The sequence below is a fragment of the Neophocaena asiaeorientalis genome, unplaced genomic scaffold (genome assembly GCF_003031525.2).
Source record: "Neophocaena asiaeorientalis asiaeorientalis breed wild unplaced genomic scaffold, Neophocaena_asiaeorientalis_V1.1 scaffold93, whole genome shotgun sequence".
NCBI lineage: Eukaryota > Metazoa > Chordata > Mammalia > Artiodactyla > Phocoenidae > Neophocaena > Neophocaena asiaeorientalis.
In genome coordinates this window covers 2,250,256-2,274,035 of record NW_020174273.1, presented here as the reverse complement: position 1 = coordinate 2,274,035, position 23,780 = coordinate 2,250,256, and the positions used below count along the sequence as shown (strand labels likewise).

At 37.6% G+C, this 23,780-nt stretch overlaps 1 protein-coding gene across 2 annotated transcripts in view; it reads left to right on the top strand.

The window, feature by feature from the left end:
• The window catches only part of ZFR (zinc finger RNA binding protein), a 71,980-nt gene that overhangs the window by 582 nt on the left and 47,618 nt on the right, over positions 1-23,780 (top strand). For both annotated transcript variants that reach the window (XR_003004625.1, XM_024755769.1), the window contains exons 3-5: positions 17,708-17,990; positions 19,705-19,849; positions 22,828-23,046. Coding sequence is in view for 1 of the 2 variants with exons in the window: in XM_024755769.1 (XP_024611537.1) it covers positions 17,708-17,990; positions 19,705-19,849; positions 22,828-23,046 (647 nt within the window). In the remaining variant the exon portion in view is untranslated. The remainder of the gene's footprint in view (positions 1-17,707; positions 17,991-19,704; positions 19,850-22,827; positions 23,047-23,780) is intronic.

The following is a 23,780-nucleotide window of genomic DNA, read 5'->3' as shown; positions in this document are numbered from 1 at the left end:
GCGGGAGACGGTGAGGCGGAGGGCCTCCCGGGCCTTTGGCGGCCCCGCAGCTAAAATGGCCTCCCGCGGCCTCTGAGCCGAGCCGCCACCCCCGCCGGGCTGGGAGGGAGGGAGCCGAGGCCGCGGCCCCTGCGGTGCCTCCGGTCCCCGCCCCCGCCGGGCCGGTCCCCACCTCCGATATCCTCCCACTTGGGGAAAGAGACGGTGGGCGAGGGCACCTTTCGGGGAGTGCGGAGTCGCGCCGCCGCCCGGGCACCGGTCCTCGCCCGGTGCTCCGGCCCCCCGAGCCCAGATAACGTGTTGTTTTCTTGGGTGCCTTCTCCTGCGTCCCGTGGTCTCCCCTGGCCTTCCACCCCATCCCCGCACACAGACTGTGGGTGTCATCGCATTCGTTTGGTTCCTTTAGTTCTCCCTTCAAGGAGAGAGATAAACACACCAACCACCTGTGAATTGTGTAGCTGGTAGGCTGGAAGAGATGTGCGAAGTTTCTAGTGCTGATAAATGAGTCCACAGCTTTGTTCTAGCTGTTGCGTTTAGGCTCCAGGTGGGCCAGTAATTCCCCTTGGCGGGTCTTTCCCCTCCAGGGAAATGAAAAGTGCAAGTGAGGTGCCGTGAAATGCACCCTATGAAATCTCTTACCTAAGGGAAGCTCTAATTTCTGAAGTTTCTGTAGTTCGTTATATATCTTATCAAAAGAAAGAAAAACCCTAGATTCTGTTGTTGTTACTTTTGAGTCAGTCTGAGACAGTCTCTTTAGACTCAGGCCGTAAGCGTTCAGGGCTCCTAAGTGATCAGCTTTTTATAGAGAGAGATTATATTAGATATCTGTGTACTAGGTAAATTAGCTATTGGTTAATAAACCCAGGTAGTTTTCTCACCTCATTCACTTAAGGCGGCGGGTTGTCTAATGGAAAGGACATCACTGGGAACCAGAAGACCTGGGTTCCAGTCTTTTTTGCTCCGGATTTTAATGACGTTGGGGACATCTCTTATTTGGTCTTTCATTTTTCTCATCTGTAAAATTGGGCTATCTTTTTTGGTTAAAACGTGTAATTCTGAGGAACAGAGTTGCCATATTTCATGGAATTATAAGATAGCATTTATTATAAAGGAAGGGTATCATTATTTTATGTATCACTGAAAAAATCACCACCAGTTAAAATATGACTCAATGCTTAAGACCCCATTGATTTTTAAGAGATATTAAAATGTGTAAATGTGTTTTATTGATGAAATTAATATTCTACTAATTGTCAAATGCGTTGAACGCATGTGGCATTGTTTTACAAGTCTCTCTTACCTTGAAGCTTATTTCCAGAAAAAGAACTGAGATGACAAATTATTGGGGCATGATCTTGGGGCTTTTCAAACTTTTAAAAAATTCTTTACTTACAAATTGTGATAATTAAACAACTAACAAAGTCCCAGCCACTTTAATAAAGAGCAAATAATTTTCGTGGAGAGAAAAATCAAGCCATTTTCTTTTTCTGGGAAACAAGATACAGCTAATCAGCACTGTGCTGTAAATCTACTGCTAGCAAGTACTGTGTGTCCTACACAAGGCTGTATTTAACCATTTAAGTTTTAATTGTTTTACACAGTATTTTTCTGTTACTGTGGGCAGAGTGATAGATTTGTTGGATTATTAACTGTTTACTGAAAATGTAGTGGGTTTATTCTTTGTGGCAGTTTTGAAATACTTTTTCGAATGCAAACCTATAGATAGAAATGAGGGGAGGAAATGCCAATTTAAAGATAATCATTTTTTGATCAAATATTTGCGTGTATGTATTTTATCCCAGTATAGGAAGCTATTACAGAATTTCTGTACCTAGTTTTTCTTTGGCTTTGAATCTTATAAAGTTTCAGTAAACTGTAACAGCAATCCAAAGTATTAAATTGCTTGTTAATATGTGTGTCTAATGAGAAAAGACTAGTCTTTTGACATTACTTATTTATGCATGTATTGGCAAAACTAATTGTTAAGTTGCTCTGTCCTTGTATATAACATACTATATAGAATTGTTTGTTTTTAATGGAAAGAAATCAGGTCCAGTAATGCTAATACCTTGGTTCAAGGAAGATGAACAAATAGCATTAATAATAAAAGCATATGCAAAAAATGCAGTGATGGTGCTCATCTTTCTTCCTGTCTAGAAATCATTAAAATGTAACTTTGAGACATGGAAGACCAAGGCTTACTTTGCAAAAAAGAATTTTTTTTGGAGGATGTAAACTTAAGGAGATCTTAAACATTTACCTGTAGATTATGTGAATAGTTGCTTCACCTGTCGTTGAGTGCAGATAACTGAGAGTAACTATTCTAAGTCTAGATTTAATTCCAGTTCTTAGTTTTCTTGGTTACCACTATGTGAGGTATTTGATTAAATTTATTTTAAATTTAGACTTTCTTTTTGCTTGTTAATATTTGAGATTTATAATGGCATACTAAGTATCAAAGTTCTTTAAGAGATGTTGTAAAGATCTCTTATAAGTTCTACTACTAATAACCTTTAGATAAACCAGGTTTTTCTTTTGTATAATACATATTAAATATTTTTGTGGTAAGCATTTATTCAGTCTTTGTGCTACACGTTCCATCAGCTACTGATTGCTTTTCTTCCTGCTTCTTTATTTTTTTAAGGCTAGTAAATAAACCTATTGGTGCCACTTGCCACTATTGCAAATGTAATCTTTTCATTTTCTTACCTTTCATGTGCTTTTTTCCCCTTGGCAGTGACAAAATCAGAAAGGTTTTAAGTATTAATTATTGTGTTTATAAGTATATATTTCTGGTAGAATGTTAATTTGGGGTGTGTAGGACAAGGCAGATCTCAAGCATGATGAAAAAACAGGAATGGCTTCATGGCAGAAAGGGAACTTGGTTAGATAAGTACCTACTTCAGTAGAGTACCTTTTTTGTTTGAGAAGATATACTTAAAAACTTTTAGACAGACATTAATTTTATAATAAATCTTGAAAAAAATGATTTCAACAGTTGTAAGAACTTAGGGTAGCAAAGAATGTGAGAAAGATAATTCTCAGTGGAAAAAACTTTCTAATTAACTATCGTAGGATCAAATGAGTTTTTTTGTCTCCTTCATTGGCAGTTTTACAGAAGTTCTCATAGGAGTTCTTCAGTTTTTGAAGGGGATTTGTGGCATAAACAAATATGCTATGTATATGTAATATAAACTAAAGTAATCCCATTATATCCCACTATGAATAGGACATAACTTTTTCTTGGAGAGTTTTAAACAGCTAGTTTCTTGTATTCTTTAGCAAAGCCTTGGTCATATCTTTCTTGTCACCTTTCTATCTGAACTCAAGATGCTTGTCTGTTAACCTGCATAACCTAAATGTTTAGCTTGTGCTTAAACTAATTTTCTTTGTTCTATCTGTAGCTCTTAGTGTATCATTGGTATCTGAATGTTATTCTACCTTCAATAAAGTTAGCTATTTAAAATAATCATTCGCCAACTTTTTTTTTACCCTTTTAATATCTAGAATTAATTGAGTTCAGAAACTTTATAGAGTAATGATTGTATAAAGGTACAAAACAATTGCCCCCATATTCTTAGGATCTCAGCAAATGTTGTTAAATAATAAATGTTTAAGTGGATTTCGACTGTTGTCTGGACATTAGCTTAAATTAAGCATCTGTTAGTCAAAAGAAGGCATCTCATCTAGTGATTCTTGAGATGTCTTTAGGACATCTGTTCCTAAAGGATAAGTATCTTTTCACATCACTAAGATAACTTGGGTAGGTTGATTGGCCAGTGAATTTTCCTCCTCTTTTTTGCTTGAATGTAGAGTTAAGAATATTGTATCTTGAAGGAAAGAATAAAAGTGACACTAGTAAGGTAGAAAGAAGTAATCACTAACTGAGATGGTGAGAAAACCAGGTGAACAGGTTTTTGAAACCGATCTTAGTGATGGAAATTTACTGGCTCTACCAAAAAAAAATTACTGCAACTGCTAATTATATCAGCTCCTCCGTTGTTGAATCAGAGATCTTAGGATTCATATTGCATGAATGAACTTGAAATAATGAAAATTTTCTTTCCAGAAGGATTAGTGCTTTTACAATGATGATATATCCTGTATATGTTATTAATAGCCTTAAGAGTAGAATGAGGGAGAATAGCCCTGTATAGAATGCTTAAGGTGTATGCTTGACTGTGTTTTTATAACGTGCCTCACAGTATACTATAATGAAAAGGCTTTGGATTTGAATCTCAACTCTATCTCTTTAGACACTTATGCAAGTCACCTAATCTTTCTACAACTCAGTTTCCTCAACTAACTTGCTTTGAGGCGAAGTTATTAAATGTAAACCTTCCTAGCCTAGTGCTTGATTTTCAATAGGCATTTTACCAATGCTAGTTTTCTATAGAGATTTGTATAATAATACTAAAAGGGTTTTAAAAGCTCTCCATAGTTGATGGCTATCATACACTTAATATATAGAGCTTCATAATCTCAAATGTTTTAAAAGTAGGTACTTGAGTATCAATTGGAGGCCTCGGTTTCAGTGTCAGTTTAATAGGGACCTCCAAGTTTTTAATTGTTTGCAAGCAACATGATTATAATCAACAGACTAATATGAGAAATAATAAGTTCAAATTTTCTGGATCTAAGATCACTCCTGTTTCAGCAATGTTGAATTAATTAGATTATCAAATTTCAAATAAGTCCTTTTTATATAGCCACAGAATCTATTAAGTAGAAATAAAACTAATGAGATATACAAAACACTTTAAGAAAAAAATACAGTAGGCTATAAAGGACATAAAAGAAGACAAATAATTGAAGATGGGCTGTGTTCATGCAGTGAAAAAAAATCAATACTATCTAGTTGTCGATTTTCTCCTAAGTAGTCTATATGTTTAATGTAATTGCAATAAAAATCACAACAGGCTTTTTGGGGTAACTTGATAAAGGAGTTCTCATGTTGATAGTGAAGAGAGTATTTGTCCAAAAGTAGTCATGACAATCTTGTAAGATCATAAGGAAGGTCTTGTATTAGCAGGGACCAAAAGATGTTATTAAACAGGAAAATGTGGTATTGGTAGAGGGATAGACAAATAGATCATTGGCTTAAAATAGCCCAGAAATAGATGTATCTTATGGGCAGTTGGATTAGAATATATAGCTGTTTAAGTAGAGGTATTTGTCAAAAAAAAGCAAATCAACCAAATTATTATTCAGAAGTACACCATCAGGATAATCAGAAGACAGTCCTTGGGCTTATAAATGTAGTAATTGACAAAGTATGTTAGAATTACTAGAATGAGATTAAAGGTGAGGAGTGCGCCAACAACATTGTCCTTGGCATCACTCTATCAGAATTAGGGTCGTTGTTCCGAGTATAACATTTCTTAGTGTTTTGTGAAAGCTGTGTGCAGTGCAGCTCTTAATTCATCCTTACAGAAGGCGAATTAATGAAGCAAAGAACACTGGGCTTTTTTGTTGTTTTAGTATTAGTCTCCTCATGTAATAATATATATATTAAAATATGTTCATAGGGAGTAACTTACAGTATGCATAGTCCCTGCTTTCAAGGAGTTTACACTCCTGGGGGATGAGGGTAGGGGCAGGTATACCTCCAGGTAACTATGCCATGATAGCGATCATAACTGAGTTTTAATGAAATACTAAAATGGGGAATTGGAGGATTCTGACTATGGAGTTTGAGGTAGGCTTCATGGTCTTTAATTCTGAAAATGGAGGGAGGGAAGGTCATTTTAGACAAAATGTGTTGAGCCAAGATAGGAATGAATTAAATCCACCCCCCACTCCTCCCCGCTGGCTGCGCTGTGTGGCATGTGGGATCTTAGTTCCCAGACCAGGGATTGAACCCTAGCCCTCAGCTGTGAAAGCGCTGAGTCCTAACCACTGGACAGCCAGGGAATTACCTAAATTAAATTCTTGGTATGGTTGATAGTTGGTGGGTTCTGAAATCAGGCTAGCTGAGCTGAATCCAGGATCCCTCTACTATTTGTCATGTGACATTGGGCACACAGTCCTTTGGTACTTGAGTTTCTTCATCTATAAATTAGAGATAATACTAATAATTACCTCATAGGATTGAAATTTAAAAAAAATTCTCCGTCGAAGTATGGTATATATAAAAAGAACTGCACATATATTAAGAATATAGCTTGATGAAATGTCATAAGCTGGACATACCTGTATAACCAGCACCCAATCAAAAAAACAACACTATCAGCATCCCTGGAGGCCTCTACAGTCTCCATTGTGATTTGAGAATTCAATGAGATAAAATTTGTAAAGTGCTCAGAATAGCCCCTCCATACATATATCTCCATCAATGTTAATATTATATTCAGTAGACATTTGGAAATGGAGCTCAGAAGAGGGATAAGGGTCGTAGTGTAAATCCGAATATCATCCATATGGTGGTGATCCACCGTTATAGGTGTGAGCATGGATGAAACCAGAGAAAGTACAGTGCCTGTCATACATCAAACATTTAGTAAACATTTTTTGAATGAGTGGGAAAAAAAAATAGAACAAAGCCACGGTTACAAACTTGGGGGACATCTGTGTTTACAGTAGGGCCAAAGAAAGAAGCAAATACTGAGACAGGGTCAGGGTGGGCAGAGAGCTGGGAGAATGTAGTGTTCATAAAAACCAAAAGAAGATGGAGTAATCAGCAATGTTAGGGTTTTAGAGAGGCTGGATAAAGGACTGATAGTTAGCAAGATCTTCGGTATAATTTTCATGGGCAGCCGGTATAGAAAAACTAGAATCTGATCGTTTGGAGCTACAGAAAGACAAGCATAAAATTTTGCATAAGATAGGTCTTGTAGTCGAATTTGGTATTCAAATAAATTTTTTTGTTGCTGTTGTTGACGTGTAGTTGATTTACAGTGTTACGTGAATTTCTGCTGTATAGCAAAGCGGCTCAATTATACACATGTATACATTCTTTTCCGTTATGGTTTATCCCAGGATATTGAATGTAGTTCCCTGTGCTATACAGTTGTTTATCCACAGATAAATTCTTGAGGGTCCTAGAGGTTAAATGGGCTTAAAGTATTCGGAAGCACCGTTTTTGAAGATCGATTAAATGAAAATAAAATTTTTAATTCATTTTTTATTTCTGGGAAAAGATACTGTGCCTGAACCACCCCCTCCTGTCCTTGGAAAAATTGTCTTACACGAAACCAGTCCCTGGTGCCAAAAACGTTGGGGACCACTGACCTAAAAGGATAGTAAAATAGTGAAATAATTGGAGGATGTTGCATTGTCTAAAGTATTGCATTGTCTTTCAAGAAGGTATGAAAGAAAGGAGAGATGCTGTCTTTAATAGTTGGCTTTTAGCTTTCCTTCAACACAGTTGAGGAGTCAGAATTACTAATTCTCTGTTCATACTGGCAAAGAGAAGAAAGTTAACACAAGACGATATTTGACAACTCTTAGCTAAATAAGATAAATACAAAAATAGCACCACTCTAGACAAATGATAATGGTGAAATTGATTGTATAAGCAAAATCTCAGCCTAAGTCTATAGATACAATGTCCTAGATGATTTTTTTCAAACTGAAGAATCAGTGAGTGAAAAATATATTTATAAGGATAAAAAAGGAAAGTAAGGTATTCTCATCTAGTTAACAGGAAGGACTTCATTATGTAATATTCTGTGACAAGTTCCAGAACATCCCATTTTGCTAAAAGTATATGTGGCAGAAATCTTTCATGTTTTGTGATGTTTGTGAACCAAAATTTACTCGATATGGTTCATTAGTGGACAGATGCTTAAGGCAGATATGTATACAAAGGTAGTTGGAAGGAAATAGATGGTGTAGAATTTAAAAGATTCTTTAGATCATTCCAAAGCAAAAAACTGATAATGTTTTACAGTTATGGAGCAAAGTAGATGACCATCTCTCTTCAACAAAATATGAGCCATAAAACATTTCAAAACTTTTTTAAGCATTGCATTTTGACAATTCAGATGCAGGAAGATGAACCAAAAGTAATGGTAGGTTAGAACTTATTAGAAAAATATTTGAAATGTGGAATTAGCATTTATGGGATGGACATGTTCCATGTTCATGCATGAAAGTTGATGAGCAGTTATGTTCAGAGAACATGGTGCATTTTGTGTATATGTGGAATAAAAATTTGGGTTTATTGTACTCTGTATTTAAAATTTTCTAATAGTATTTTCATTATCCCTTATTCTTATGTAAATTGTCAAATGACCTCAAAAATACAGAAAATGGAAGCGGTCCAATGGACCCAAATGATATTTCTCCTGGTATGTTGAGAGTTAAAAGATGTCAAGAAAACTGTCAACGGTTTTCATATGATATTTAACCACCCTCCCTCCCTTGTAGTCTACCCATCTAAAGAGTTGGTAGAAATTTTAGGATTAGTTATTTTATTTGTTCTAGTTTTTAAGAAGAAAATAGAGCCTGAATTTAAATTTCTTCTAAAATTCTACAATGATGCAGTTATTGTTTTAATAGCACTGTGAAGGTTAATGGGAGCATGACATTACAATAACAAGTTTAGGGAATATTTAAAGGTGGTTTGTCTTTGGGATTATTCCATGAGAAAGTTTAATTTTGCATCATTCTCAACATTATAAAATACTAAATGTAAAGATAAATTTGTCAGTGATTTTGTAGATATGTAAAATGCCATAATTTGACCTAGAAAAGTCCAGCAATGTTGAGCATTAAATTTGGACTAATGGAAAGGTTAAATTTTGTTTTGTGTGCCAAGAGAAAGACAGAAAAAAAAGTTTTATCAGTTACTTTACCATTTTATGCAAAATTGAAACAAACACATACAAAGTATGTTTTCCAGGGGAGAAAAAGCACATTTAATAATGTAAGTGAAAAAAAAAAAAAAATAATGTAAGTGACAGGAGCTGCCTACATTTTCTTGCGTGAGACTTGTTTCCCTCATGGCCTTTCAGAAATGAAACATTCCGCATTTGTCCTATAGTGGTTCCTTTAGAAATTTAGCATATTTCACTTAGTCTAAAGTTAATCATCACCTTTATTCTCCTAAACAATACCAGGACTTAAAATGTTTAACTTTGGTCAGTCCACTCCTGATTTTTGTGCTTTTGTTGTACTATATTTCAGATGTTCTTAACCCCACAACCGTTGTTGAACAAAATTATTGTTTTATATAGCTAGTGAGTATTTAAATTTGCCTTCGTATTTACCACTTTTTTATTATTATTTAATATTCATTCCCTCTGAGATCATTTTCATTCTTCCTAAAGTAAATCTTTGAGAATGTCCTTTAATGTGGGTCTACTGATAACAATGTTTTTTTGGTTTTTCTCTCTTTTTTAATCTCAAAATATCTTCATTTCACCCTTCTCATTCTTGAGAAGTCATCACTTAGTTTCTAGGGATTTTTTTCCCTCAAGCTACTTGTGCTTCTCTCTCTTTGGTGTTTACAGTTTCACTCAGATGCGTCTTGGTGAGAATTCCTTATTTAATCCTACTTAGGGTTAGTTGGGGGCTCCTGGATCTGAGGATTGTTATATCAGACATTCTATTTAGATGTTTCCTCTCTCCCTTTTTCTTCATTTGCAACTCCAATGAGTTGTAAGTTACTATTTTTTATTCTTTTCTCCTGGTCTTTTAACCTCTTTAATATCTTTCATCTCTTTGTGTGCCTTCTGAGTAATTTTTATAGATTTTTTTTTTGCCAGCTATGTCTAATCAGTTATGTAATGCCTTTCTGAGTGTCTGATTATAATTTTTATATACTGTATTTCATTTCTGGAAATTCTGTTTTTTTTTTTTTTTTTTAATTCATCTGGTTGTTTTTGATTGAACTCTTAGTTCTTGGTCTTGGTTTTCATAGTCTCTTTAAGTGTACTTATTTTATATTTTGTATCCAATACTAATACTTGTAGTCTTTTTTTTTTTTCCAAACTCTTGCTCCTAGTATCTTGTTTCCGTATGAGTTTTGTTTGTGATTTTTGATTGAGATCTCCTCTTTTTTGGAACATGGTAGCATTAGAGAGGAATGAGCATTTTGTGGTACCTGGAAGGAAATAAATAAACGCCAAACCAAGTAGTTAGTTTTCCTGGTCAGCTAATGTGAATTCCAGAGCCCAAAGTAGAGGAGTGCTGGCTTTTTGTTAAGAATTATCAGGAGAGGCTTCTCTCTTTTACTTGGAGCCAAGGCTGAGACAGGAAAGTTTCCTTACAGTTCTCCCTTAAAGGGGGAAGTGAGCTTTTTCCTAATTCACCTTCTGTTAGTTTTGTGTGGGAGTTCCAAAATTCTAAGCCATTACTTCCCTATGCCTTTGATGTCTCTGCTAACATAGAAAATATTTGTACAGCAGCACACCAGGTAAACTGGGAGGAGATTTGGAGCCCTAGATAAGACTATTACACAGTTGTAGGCAGCAGACTTGGGGCTCTGGCCACTTTTTCAGTGCTCATTTTACCAGAGAACAAGTACTGTTTCCATGTCATAAGATAGAAGGAAACATTTTGCTTAAAGGGGCAGTAAGTAAAGAGCAGGAAAATGAATGGTGAATACCATTACAGACTCTAAGTTAATGTTCTGTATCGTAAAATGGTGGTTCTCAAACTTTTTGGTTGGGGACCCTTCTAACCTCTAATTACTAAAAACCCCCAAAAGCTTTTGCTTATGCGGATTATATAATACTTACTATTTTAGAAATTTTAAAAATATTTATTAAATTGTTTTAAAATAGTAAAAATACCACTACATGCTAACCAGAAATATCTTTATGAAAAATAACTATATTCCAACCACTGAAAAAGTAGTAAGATGAGAAGCATTGTTTAACATTTCTACAAATGGTTTTTTTTTGTTTTTTTTTTTTTTTTTGGGTACCCGGGCCTCCCCCTAACCAGAAATATCTTTATGAAAAATAACTATATTCCAACCACTGAAAAAGTAGTAAGATGAGAAGCATTGTTTAACATTTCTACAAATTGTTTTTTTTTGTTTTTTTTTTTTTTTTTGTGGTACGCGGGCCTCTCACTGTTGTGGCCTCTCCCGTTGTGGAGCACAGGCTCCAGACACACAGGCTCTGGACGCGCAGGCTCAGCGGCCACAGCTTACGTGCCTAGCTGCTCCGTGGCATGTGGGATCTTCCCGGACCGGGGCACGAACCCGTGTCCCCTGCATAGGCAGGTGGACTCAACCACTGCGCCACCAGGGAAGCAAACAAATCTTTTTAATATCTCAATTAAGATGGTTGGATTCTCATACCTGCTTCTGCATTGTCTGTTGAAGTAAATTGTTCGGATTAAAATATATGAAGGCAATCTGTAATTGAAAAGGGAGAACCAACCTCCTGAGCCCTCTGAAACGGTCTTAGGGACCCTCAGCAGTCCTTGCATCACATTTTGAGAACCACTGTTGTATATAACTAACAGAGGTGTAGGATGCCGCTTATGCGGATGAGTCATTTGTACACATAAGTTATTTTAATTTCAGTAGTGACTATAAATTTAGTAGTGTAGTATGAAGCCAGGTCATATTGATGGAATTCAAAAGCACTTAAAGATGGGCCTGAAGTTGGATATAGATTAGGGTTGAGGCCAGAAATGTAGATATTAGAGTTGTGTTGGGATAACTAGAAAGGAGTATTTAAATTCAGGGTTGGTTTGTTGGTCATTGAAGTTGCCAGCTTGAGAATTCTATTCTGATATCTTTCTGCTTATCTTTCATTACTCCCAGAGTAATGCATTAATTAATTAAAAATAGTATAGAAGGGCTGAATGAAAACAACAGTCCCTTATTTTCGTTCTCCCTGCCTCCCAGTTCCCCACCTTTAACGCATTTTGGTTTTATTTCTAACCTCCATATCACTAAATAGTATGCTGCTTTTTTATGTCTTAATTTATCAACTTTATGCATTATAGTTTGATTTCTTACAATCATGGTTAGGATTTCATACATACTCTCTCATGCTTCTCATTTCTCCTCCCAGATTCAGTGATATGACTATTTCTGTTACTTCAAACAATACACACCAATTCTAGTTCCATCAAAGGTAGACAGTATCTTGGTACTCTAAGAATCTTGAAACCCTTGTGCTTTACTTTCCCTCTTTCTCCTCCCCATCCCCCAACTCAGCTCTTGTTTTCCTTGTGATAACACTTACATTGTGTTCTGTAATCATAGTTTATCTTCCGTGATTTAGGTTGATTCTAAAACCTTAAAGCAGAAAACTGTTTCATTATTATGACTGTAAATAGTATTTACTCTGGAGCCAAGTACTGTTCTAGGATTAGAATTCCTCATGTATTCCATTTTTACAACCCTGTATCACTTAATAGAGAATCTTTGCAGGGTCAATTTCAAACAGATTTTTCCTTTTTTACACCCTACTAATTGCTCAGCTGAGATCATGACTTTTCTTGAGCAGTTTCATATTTCCTGAAGTCTTTCATTACCCTTTTTTCACACAAATCTTCTTGGTGCCTTGATTATATCATGAGATTTTCCCAGGCTCTTGGTCTACTGTCCATTGTCCAGTCATCTGTTTTCCTAGACATCCTTCTCCTGGAGGCTTCTGTCCTTCCTTTGATTTCAGTCTCATAAACTTACTGCCTTTCTGGGCCTGCTGCATAGCTGCCGACCTGGGCTTTTATCTGTCTCCTGAGTTTGAATCTACTGTTTGTAGGATCCCATGATATCTTTCTTGTTTTATTTTTTGCTGAAGTACATTTTCATGTAGCTTCCTAAGAAAAGGCATGTGGGAGGTAAACTCCTTCAGACCTTGAATGTCAGAATCATTATTCTGTGTTAATAGTTTAACTGGGTGCAGAATTCTACATTGATAATCATTTTCCCTTGAATTTTGAAGACATTACCCTATTGTCCTCCAGCCACTGGTGTTATCAGTAAGTCTGATTTTCATTTACTTGTATGTAGGTGATCTGTTTTTCTTCTCTCCGGAGATTTAAAGGATCTTTTTTTTTGTCTTGTGTTATGAAATGCTATCAGTATATGTCTCTCAGTGTTGTTCTTTCATTTCTGTTTTATACTCTGTAGATATTTGAATTTGAAAATGCGGGCCTCCCTTCAAGAGTGGGAAATTTCTTAATTTCTTCTATCTGCTTTTTTTCTTTACTCTAGAATTCCTTTTTGTTGGAATATTAGACCTGCTATATTTATCCTTTCTCTTTTCTTTTGTCTTTATCTTGTCCATGTCCTTCAACTTTATCTTCTAACTAGTGTAAAATTCTTGTTTTATGGATACAAATTAGAGATTTTTAAAATTCTTATCTGTTGCTTTGAGATATCCATTTTCCATGGGTTCATTCTTATTTCTTTTGCAGTTTATAGTAGGTTTTCTTTAAACATCTGGTGATTTTAGCTGGCTGTTTATTTCGGTAAGGCTTCTGGCTGGCTTCACTTTTTGGTAAGCAAGTAGGGAGCAGACCATTAACCTCCAGCTTAAGTTCAGAAATATGAAGGATGTTTTTACTCTTCAATATTAATAATTTCCTAAATCCTCTCCCCCCCCCCGCCCCCCACCGCCAAGAGAAATACCCTTCCATTTTATGTCTGATTGTTTCTTTTTCTTTTTGGTATCTTTTTGTTTGTTTGTTTATTTTTGGTGGCATTGCATCTTCGTTGCTGCGCCGGCTTTCTGTAGTTGTGGCGAGTGGGGGCTGCTCTTCATTGCGGTACACAGGCTTCTCATTGCGGTGGCTTCTCTTGTTGCAGAGCACAGGCTCTAGGCATGCGGGCTTCAGTAGTTGCACCATGTGGGCTCAGTATTTGTGGCTTGCGGGCTCTAGAGTGCAGGCTCAGTAGTTGTGGCACACAGGCTTAGTTGCTCCATGGCATGTGGGATCTTCCTGGACCAGGGCTCAAACCCGTGTCCCCTGCATTGGCAGGGGGATTCTTTTTTGTGGTATGCGGGCCTCTCACTGTTGTGGCCTCTCCTGTTGCGGAGCACAGGCTCCGGACGTGCAGGCTCAGCGGCCATGGCTCACGGGCCCAGCCGCTCCGCGGCATGTGGGATCTTCCCAGACCGGGGCACGAACCCGCGTCCCCTGCATCGGCAGGCAGACTCTCAACCACTGCACCACCAGGGAAGCCTGGCAGGTGGATTCTTAACCACTGCGCCACCAGGGAAGTCCCTGTCTGATTGTTTCTTAAACTTTCTTACCCGTGTTGTTTTTATATGTTTGTTTCATAATTTATTATTTAATTTGTCCCAGTTTAAAACTGACTGAAGCTGATTAGATTTAATTTATTCACAAAGGATATTACCACCTAAGTAAAAGCTTCTGCTCTACTGGATGCTTAGTAAATGAAAATCTTCTCATATTTCACAAATTATTTTTTATGGCACAAGATTTGGGATTTTATGTCCTGTTCTATTTAAGTTTTTTTAAAATTATTTATTTATTTATTTTTGGCCACACGGCTTGTGGGATTTTAGTTCCCCAACCAGGGGTTGAACTGAGGCCCTTGGCAGTGAGAGCACAGAGTCCTAACCACTGGACCTCCAGGGAATTCCCTATTTAAGAAATCATTTAAAGATAGTTAAAAGTCTTACATTTTATGTAGGGATATAATTTAACACCTTTTATTCTCACACCCCAGACTAGGCAAAAACTTTGATTTGAACTGTTTCAACTTAAGACTAATTTTTATGTAAGCTAATTTGAACTTGACCTGAATTTTTAAAAATTAATTTACTTATTTAGACTTAGCTACTTGATACTTAATTGAACGGCTATAGTCCAGTCTAGTCATCTGTGTCATGTGAAAGGCAGTTTTCCTAAAGGTATTTGAAATTGGAAGAGAATTTCCCAGATGGGTCTAAGATAACAAATCAGAGAATCTTTATTCTGAATAGTAGTCAGCTGCCCTAGCCCTTGACCCCCTGGGAACTGGGACTGGATCATCATTCTTCATGATGCTTTGGTGGAGCATGTGGTTCCAGCCCAGATGATGGTTAGGGACCTGGCTCTACAGAGCAAGTTAGGCTAGACAGCCCTAGGGATGTCTATGGTAATTGCTAAATGCACTGGCATCTTTTTGTATGATTCCTGGGAAGGGTGACTATAAAATTTATTGTTCAAACTGAGACACATAGGAGAGTGAGAATACTATTAATAATTACGCTGGGGCAATAGGCATAAACCAGAGCACAAGGTCATCCCTTCCTGAGTCGCATGGACTTTTAAAGATCAGTGGCAGGCTTCCCTGGTGGCGCAGAGGTTGACAGTCCGCCTGCCAATGCAGGGGACACGGGTTCGTGCCCTGGTCCAGGAAGATCCCACATGCCGCGGAGCAGCTGGGCCCGTGAGCCATGGCCGCTGAGCCTGCACGTCTGGAGCCTGTGCTCCGCAACAGGAGAGGCCACAGCAGTGAGAGGCCCACGTACCGCAAAGAAAAAAAAAAAAAAGATCAGTGGCAGTATAAGTCAAATTGCCTGCCTAGTGTACTTGACATTCCTATTCTATGCCAACTTTTGTTTTTTGTCCTATAGGACATGTTTTGGGGACCATGAAATGTGAACAGATACTCGATAAAGAGCAGTGGGATGAATGGAAACAGTATAGGAATTCAAGACTGTCTGAATTTTACATAACCATGTAGCCTCTACGTGGGAAATCTTATCAGTAAATGTTAAATACAAGTTTCATAGAACTGGTGTATTTATATTTTAAACATAATTCTTTTTCTCAGTTCTAGGAATTTTGAAGAAGTATATGTTATTGGAATTTTTCTTAAGGACGTGGAATTATCCATAGAAAATGTCAATGCCCAACCAATTTCCCACTATGACCGTTTAAACTTCCCTTTTCCTGTCTTATAATTGGCATATATGTAGGAAATGTTAGCTAATTTTAGTATCAAAATGTGGAAAACCTCATCCAAATAGAAATTATAAGAGTTTCTTTGGACTCTGTTCTAAGTTTTTGTTTTTTTTTCTTTTTCATATTGGGCTGAAATCTGCCACCCTTCCATCCATTGGTTCTAGTTCTGTTCTCTGGAGCAGCATGGAGTAAGTCTCTTCTATTAGAAGGCAGCTATCATATCTTCCAAGGTCACTTTTTCTAGACTGAATGTCCCTAGGTCCTCTACTTTTATGTGAAATAATACCCATACTTATAAACTTCATATTGATTCCCTTTGAACACATCCTAATTATCAGTGTTTTCCATAATACAGTTAAAATATGATGGCCCCAGATTTTAATTCTGTGCCATATTTTTTTTTGCTATTGTGCATACCAGTGAAGAATACCCTGTACTATAACCCATGAATCAAACACTCTAGTTTATTAGTGCAGCTTCAGCTTACGTCAGGTATTTTCTTAGCTATTCTTAACTGTTGGCTCATATTAAAACTTATGGTCAGGGCTTCCCTGGTGGCGCAGTGGTTGAGAGTCCGCCTGCCGATGCAGGGGACACGGGTTCGTGCCCTGGTCTGGGAAGATCCCACATGCCGCGGAGCGGCTGGGCCCGTGAGCCATGGCCGCTGAGCCTGCGCGTCCGGAGCCTGTGCTCCGCAACGGGAGAGGCCACAACAGTGAGAGGCCCGCGTAACGCAAAAAAAAAACCAAAAAAACTTATGGTCAGGTAAATAACTGTTGGGGCTCTCCTTTTTTTGAGAAGGCATTTTTCTGCCTTGGTAATATAGCTTTAGCAAGTGTGATTGTGAATGTATTACTTACTCAAGAGAACCTAAAACAAAAACGTTTTCATTTGCTAACATTTGTGGGCCTGGTTTTATGTGATATAGGCTCTCAATTTAAAAATTAAAGTAAATGTTATTTTAACTTTAGCTGAAGATTCATTTGATTTACAGTTTTAGGAACTGTTTTTGTCTCTCTGAGGTTTAAATGTTATGATTGCAAAGCATCTGACTTAGGTCTCCTTTTGCAACATGTGCTACTTTTTAAGAGAAAAAGAAATGTGTATAATGAATTGCTGCCTGAAACCTGGAAAATTTATCTAAAATAATAGATATTCCATTGTAAATTCTGTACCTTAGAGCAGGATTTCTCAACCTCAGCACTGTTGACATTCTTTGGATAATTCTTTGTTGTGGATAGCTGTCCTTTATGTAACAGCATCACTGGCCTCTACCCACTAAATACCAGTAGCACACATCACCACCTCCTCCGCAGTTTAACCATCAAAAATATCTCCAGACATGGCCAGATATCTCCTGGAGGGCAAAATCTCCCCTAGCTGAGAACCACTGCCTTACAGCATCAGAAGTATTTAAGTCATCTCGGTAATAGTTTCTACCTTAAATGTTTTCCATAATTGGAGTTAGAATACAATATTTTTCTTGATATGATTTCCTTGTAGAGATTTTTTTTTAACTATAGTACATAATAAAGAACTATACATATAACAAATACTTTTTTAAGTTCCTAGGTTGATCAGTTTTTTTCTTTCTTCCTTATACTTCTTATCCCAGTTTGTCCTCCCTGCTTTGTGATATGATCTTTGATCTGAAACATATGTGTGACTATCTAATTTATTCAGATTAAGGAATGAAAATTATGCAACAATAAAAAATAGGGTGTTGGTTAGGTGGTTTATTAAGCTCAAATACCTGTTCTTTTGTAGTCCATGATTAAATTATTGGGAAATGTGCTTTTGATTTAAGTTGATTAAACTCCTAGATTTTAAAAATTAAATTGTATTATGTTTATTCTTCTACTCCACAATATAGCCAGCAGCCAGCTTCGGGTGTAGCCTACTCTCATCCAACTACGGTTGCTAGCTACACTGTCCATCAGGCTCCAGTAGCTGCTCACACAGTTACTGCTGCCTATGCACCAGCAGCCGCCACAGTTGCAGTTGCCAGGCCTGCTCCAGTAGCTGTTGCAGCTGCTGCAACAGCTGCTGCATATGGAGGGTACCCCACTGCACACACAGCGACTGATTATGGTTACACACAGAGGCAACAAGAAGCACCTCCACCACCACCCCCAGCTACTACACAAAACTACCAGGTAAGAAAACTACTTTCATTAGCCTTAACATATAGGTTCAGTGGCTTCAGTATTTAATGTAATGTCCAAGCCAATGCTTCTCAAATTTGGGTCTTCCAAAATATACCTCTAATGATACAGAAAAGTGAGTGTGTATTCCTATAATTTGGGGGCATACTCCAAGCATTAAGTTTCCTTGCGGTGAGTTTTATATTAATAATCCCCCAGTGCATTGCACTCCACTCTATATATATGTTTGCTTTAATTAAAAAAATACAGTAATTGGGACTTCCCTGGCAGTCCAGTGGTTAAGACTCTGCGCTTCCACTGCAGGGGGCGCAGGTTCGATCCCTGGTCAGGGAACTAAGGTCGCACATGCCACATGGCGTGGCCAAAAAAAAAAAAAAAAGATACATTAATTACTGGTTAAGTATTTTAATTTTATTACAAGTTTTTGAGAAAAGTTAAGACATATAGGGTCTTTTGCCCCTTTTTTAAAATTTTTATTTATTTTAGGGTCTTCTGCCTCTTGTTGGTACTATGGCATTATTTATCCACTTGGGACACCCCTGTGTCTCCTATTTTGAGAACCATGAGCCTCAGCTGAATAGGACAAATTACATAGTGTCTTCTTGAAACTTATCAAGAGTGGAAATTCTATTGCCTAAATGTACATTCTTCCCTCAAGGTGTTCTTTCTTAGTTTGTAATAGAAATTGATCCTGCTCTTAATTCATCTAATTGCTTCTTGTTAGGTTTATAGGGACATAAAGATCTAAGTCTGTTTATGGTAATATAATTCTCTTTATGTCTGATATGATACTAAATTACTACCTGCTTATTTAATTAAATTTGGTCTGAATCCTTTATCCCATTTTTTGTTTGTTTGCTTTTAGGATCTGTTTTTTAAACTTTGGTCCTTCTGGACTTTGCCTGGTTTTTAAATATTCTTTCTAAAATACGGGGATTTATTTTGTTAACTAAGAAACTGACATGAATCGGCATTATTAGTATTTGCTATTAATATTTAGTAGGTTACTAAACTCAGGATTACTTTAACATGTGTGATTGTTTTCATTTTGTCCAGAGACAGAATATAATAAATTTTATTGGTTTTGATAGGATGTATGAAGCCCATCATTTTCTGGGCCCTGCCAACTCTTTCTGCCTTTCCTCCTGCATACCTCAGGTGTACCTCCCCAGTTCTCCTCACTATATGCAGTGCCAGAATTCACCCAGCTCACCGTGATCTTCATTGCCTTGGAGATTTATATTTAGCGTTCCTTTCCCTTGGAACCTCTGTTCCCCTTTCCTCCACCTGGAAGCTCCTACTCATCATTATGTTAATGAATAGTAGTAAATAAGGAAGAATGAAAAGAAAGCTGGAACAGTCACAGAGCTTAGAACACCCAGGTGTTCTTTACTGTGGCATCCATCTTTAAGGCAGATCCGCCAAGCAATTTTTTAATAAAATTAATTTTTTAAAAAAATAATGCTTATTTTAAAATTTTGATGATTTTTCCGATTGTAAAAGTTAAGCATACTGCTTAAAATGGTTTTGACCTTATTTGATGAAGTCCAAAATGAATGCCCTTTGTATTGAATCTTCTGCCTCTGTTCATACATATTTAGGCTTTTGTTTTCTTTTATTGCGTTTTTAATATAGTAAAGATAAAGGGTTTTTTCCGTCTGCCACTTCACTCATAGCAAGATTTTCTTTCATTCTCTTTCTTTAGGACTCGTACTCATATGTAAGATCCACAGCTCCTGCTGTAGCTTATGATAGTAAGCAGTACTACCAACAACCAACAGCAACTGCAGCTGCTGTAGCTGCTGCCGCCCAGCCTCAGCCTTCTGTTGCTGAGACCTACTATCAGACAGGTGGGTTTTATTAACATATGCCCTTTCATTGTACACTATTGAAACATATTATTCAAGGTGTTTTTTTAACGAAAATATGCTTTTGAATCCATCTAAACTCATTGTGTTATATTACCTTGAGGGGCAGGTTCTAACCACGTCCTTCTCTTTTTTCACAAGAATGCCTTTGAGTCCCAAAGAGAGAAGATCTTGGAGGCAATTCATAATCATGTCCTTCCTTCCTGGAAGTGTATTTCATATCTGTTCTTCAGATTATAGTTCTTTTCCTGTTGAAATAAGCTGTACAAAAGAAGTTGTGACAATAACTTCTGGCCACCTTCTTCTCGTTGTCTGAAATGCCCAGACATAACTGCTGACTGCCTTTGTAACTAGTGGAGGCCCTAGTATGGTTTCCATTTTGTGGACCCTTTTTTTTTTTTGGCTGTGCCGTGCAGCTTGGGGGATTAATAGTTCCCCAACCAAGGATTGAATCCGAGCCCTCAGCAGTGAAAGCTCAGAGTCTTAACCACTCCGACTGCCAGGGAATTCCTGTGGACCCATACTTTTAACTCATCTTTCTCTGATCTGTAATGACAGTTGGTTCCGTTACCAGCCACTGATACTACAGTATGTATTAATGGTTGGAATGCAGGAAGTATTTTGTTTGCAAAGAAGCCTACATATTTGTAGTCTTTTAAAAGATGGGTTTTTTTCATATTTGAGAACTTTTAAAGCAAAGCTCTCTTAGTTCTGAAAAATAGCATGCAGGCGGACTCTCAACCACTGCGCCACCAGGGAAGCCCTACTTTAATTATTTTTGAAGGACCATGAGTGTGTGGGTAGAGCCTTGGATTAGGAAAGAGTAGAATTGGTTTCTAGCACTGGCATTACCACAGTGTGGGCAAGTGATTTTTTACCTCATTTCGTCTCTGTTCTCTTATCTGTGAATGGGGTAGTTGACTCAGATCTCTTTTTTTTAAAATTATATCTTATTTTATTTTATTTTTTTTGCGGTACGCGGACCTCTCACTGTTGTGGCCTCTCCCGTTGCGGAGCACAGGCTTTGGACGCGCAGGCTCAGTGGCCATGGCTCACGGGCCCAGCCGCTCCGTGGCATGTGGGATCTTCCCGGACTGGGGCACGAACCTGTGTCCCCTGCATCAGCAGGCAGACTCTCAACCGCTGCACCACCAGGGAAGCCCTGATTTATTTTTGAGTAATACTTTTTTATTATTATTTAGTTTATTTTATTATTTTTTGGCTGCATTGGGTCTTTGTTGCTGTGCACGGGCTTTCTCTAGTTGCGGCGAGTGGGGGCTGCTCTTCGTTTTGGTGCACAGGCTTCTCATTGTGGTAGCTTCTCTTATTGCGGCGCGTGGGCTCTAGGCGCATGGGCTTCAGTAGTTGTGGCACACAGCCTCAGTAGTTGTGGCCCGCGGGCTCTAGAGCTCAGGCTCAGTAGTTGTGGTGCACAGGCTCAGGTGCTCCGCAGCATGTGGGATCTTCCCAGCTCAGGGCTCAAACCCACGTACCCTACATTAGCAGGTGGATTCTTTTTTTTTTTTTTTTTTTTTGCTGTACACGGGCCTCTCACTGTTGTGACCTCTCCCATTGTGGAGCACAGGCTTCAGGCCTGCAGGCCCAGCAGCCACAGCTCACGGGCCCAGCCGCTCCGCGGCAAGTGGGATCCTCCGGGACCGGGGCACGAACCCGCGTCCCCTGCATCGGCAGGCGGACTCTCAACCACTGCGCCACCAGGGAAGCCCAGCAGGTGGATTCTTAACCACTGTGCCACCAGGGAAGTCCTGACTCAGATCTTTCTAGGGTACTTTTAGTTCTAAGATTGATTTTATGAGTCCCTTAAAAGTGGTTTAAAAATATTTTGCATTATAATGACCCTGACTTTTCTTACCGTCTTTTTTCTAATGATTTGTGGGTACAGTGAACTATAATGAACTTCCTGATTAGTTACGAAGGTTAGATAGATTGTGCTTAAGAGTACTGAAGTGATCTAAGAGTCAGAAGACCTTGGTGTAGTCTGAACTCTGACATTGACCATGTGACTTCTGTGAATCATTTAGCTCCTGGACATCAGGGTTTTTTGGTAAAATGTTGTACTCTTCTATATGTTGTGTGGATCAAATTTCATACTATGTGTAGGAAAAGTTTTATAAACTCTTAAGTGCTATTTATTTCAAATACCTTTACTTAACTAGGCATGAAATGAGTTTGGCCCCTGATATTTGGGCCTTTCTCAGAAAATTACATTTGTATGCTTTACTGATTATTAATAACAGATTAATTATTACTTTAGTGATAATAAGTCTCAGATTCTTAAAGTATACATTTGTTTTAATATGTTCAAGGGCAGTGGAAAGTTTAGCAAAGACATTAATGGTAGCCATTTAAGAACAGCTGCACTCATGCTATTGACATTTGAAGAATTAAGTCAGTAGCACCTTGTGGGTTGCAATTAGATTGAAGTTCACTATGGATAAAATCAGTAAAATGCCATGAATAGTATATGAACAAGTTCCATGTAATTAAACATTGAAAACTTCACTGTGACTTAAATTATACTTTGAGGCTCTCTCTATTCTGTTCCCAATATTAAGCGTAACTCTCAAGTAGACTGACTAGCCCAAATACACACACACACACACACACACACACACACACACACACACACACACACACACACATACCCTTTTCTAAAAACTTTGTTTATTGCTAACATGTTTTAAATAGTGCTGGTGTTTTAGTTAGTGGGAAATTTTGACAAATGTCGTTTTGGAAATATGTAAAAAGCATATGTGGAGGGATAGTAAATTTTTACAGATGCTGTATTTTATTAAGTTGGTGATAAGAATTTTATCAAGAAGAAATTGCTAACATAAAATTTACAGTTAATGATGTTGACATTTTTTTTTCTAGGATATTGGTACAGTAACTATAGTGGTTCACTCTTCTAATTTTCTGATGTCTCTTTCCCAATTTAGCCCCTAAAGCAGGTTATAGCCAAGGTGCAACTCAGTATACACAAGCCCAGCAAACTCGACAAGTGACAGCCATAAAACCAGCCACACCAAGTCCAGCTACCACTACTTTCTCCATTTATCCTGTATCCTCCACCGTACAGCCAGTAGCAGCGGCAGCTACTGTGGTGCCGTCCTATACCCAGAGTGCTACTTACAGTACCACGGCAGTTACTTATTCTGGTAAGGCTGATAAACTGTGTTTAAATGAGTAAGCAAATTAAAAAGAGACTCACCAAGAAACTATCTTGATTTTCTATGGCATGATCTTACTCCCAGTAGCAAGAATTGGATTAATTGATAGGCATTAATACAAATATATGTGCATAATGTGACAAATGAACCGTAATCGAAGTTGTAAGGGTTTTTTTGGTTTGTTTGTTTGTTTTTTATTAATTAGATAAAATAACACCTAGTATTCTACAGGGTCATTTCCTGTCTGACTTTTCCAAATGAGTTTGAAAGTTCAAAGTTAACTTCAGGAAATAACCACTGACAGATTCTTTATATTTTTTTCAGCTCTCAAGAAGCTATATCTTCATATTTATCCTCAGGAATAAGTAACCTTGAAAATATTGGGGGCCTTTATAAACATCCATAAGATTATGGTTATATAACACATCTCTTGGAAGGACAGAGCAGATTTATTTTCCTTAAATAATCATATATTTTCCCTGGAGAAGAATAATTACTAAAACCTTCTTGCTGTGCCCAGTGCTCTTCCTAATTTCCAGCTGAGGTACTTTGTAGTGTTGCAGTGATGAAAGTCACACATGGCTTTTTTGAAGACACTTAGCCTTGTATTACTGTATGGTTTGTTGTTGTTTTGCATTTTATTTATTCCTTAATATGCTGTCTTGTTCCATGGAGGATTTAAGGTGACATAGGCCGTTGCATTTCTTACCTCTTGATGTTTT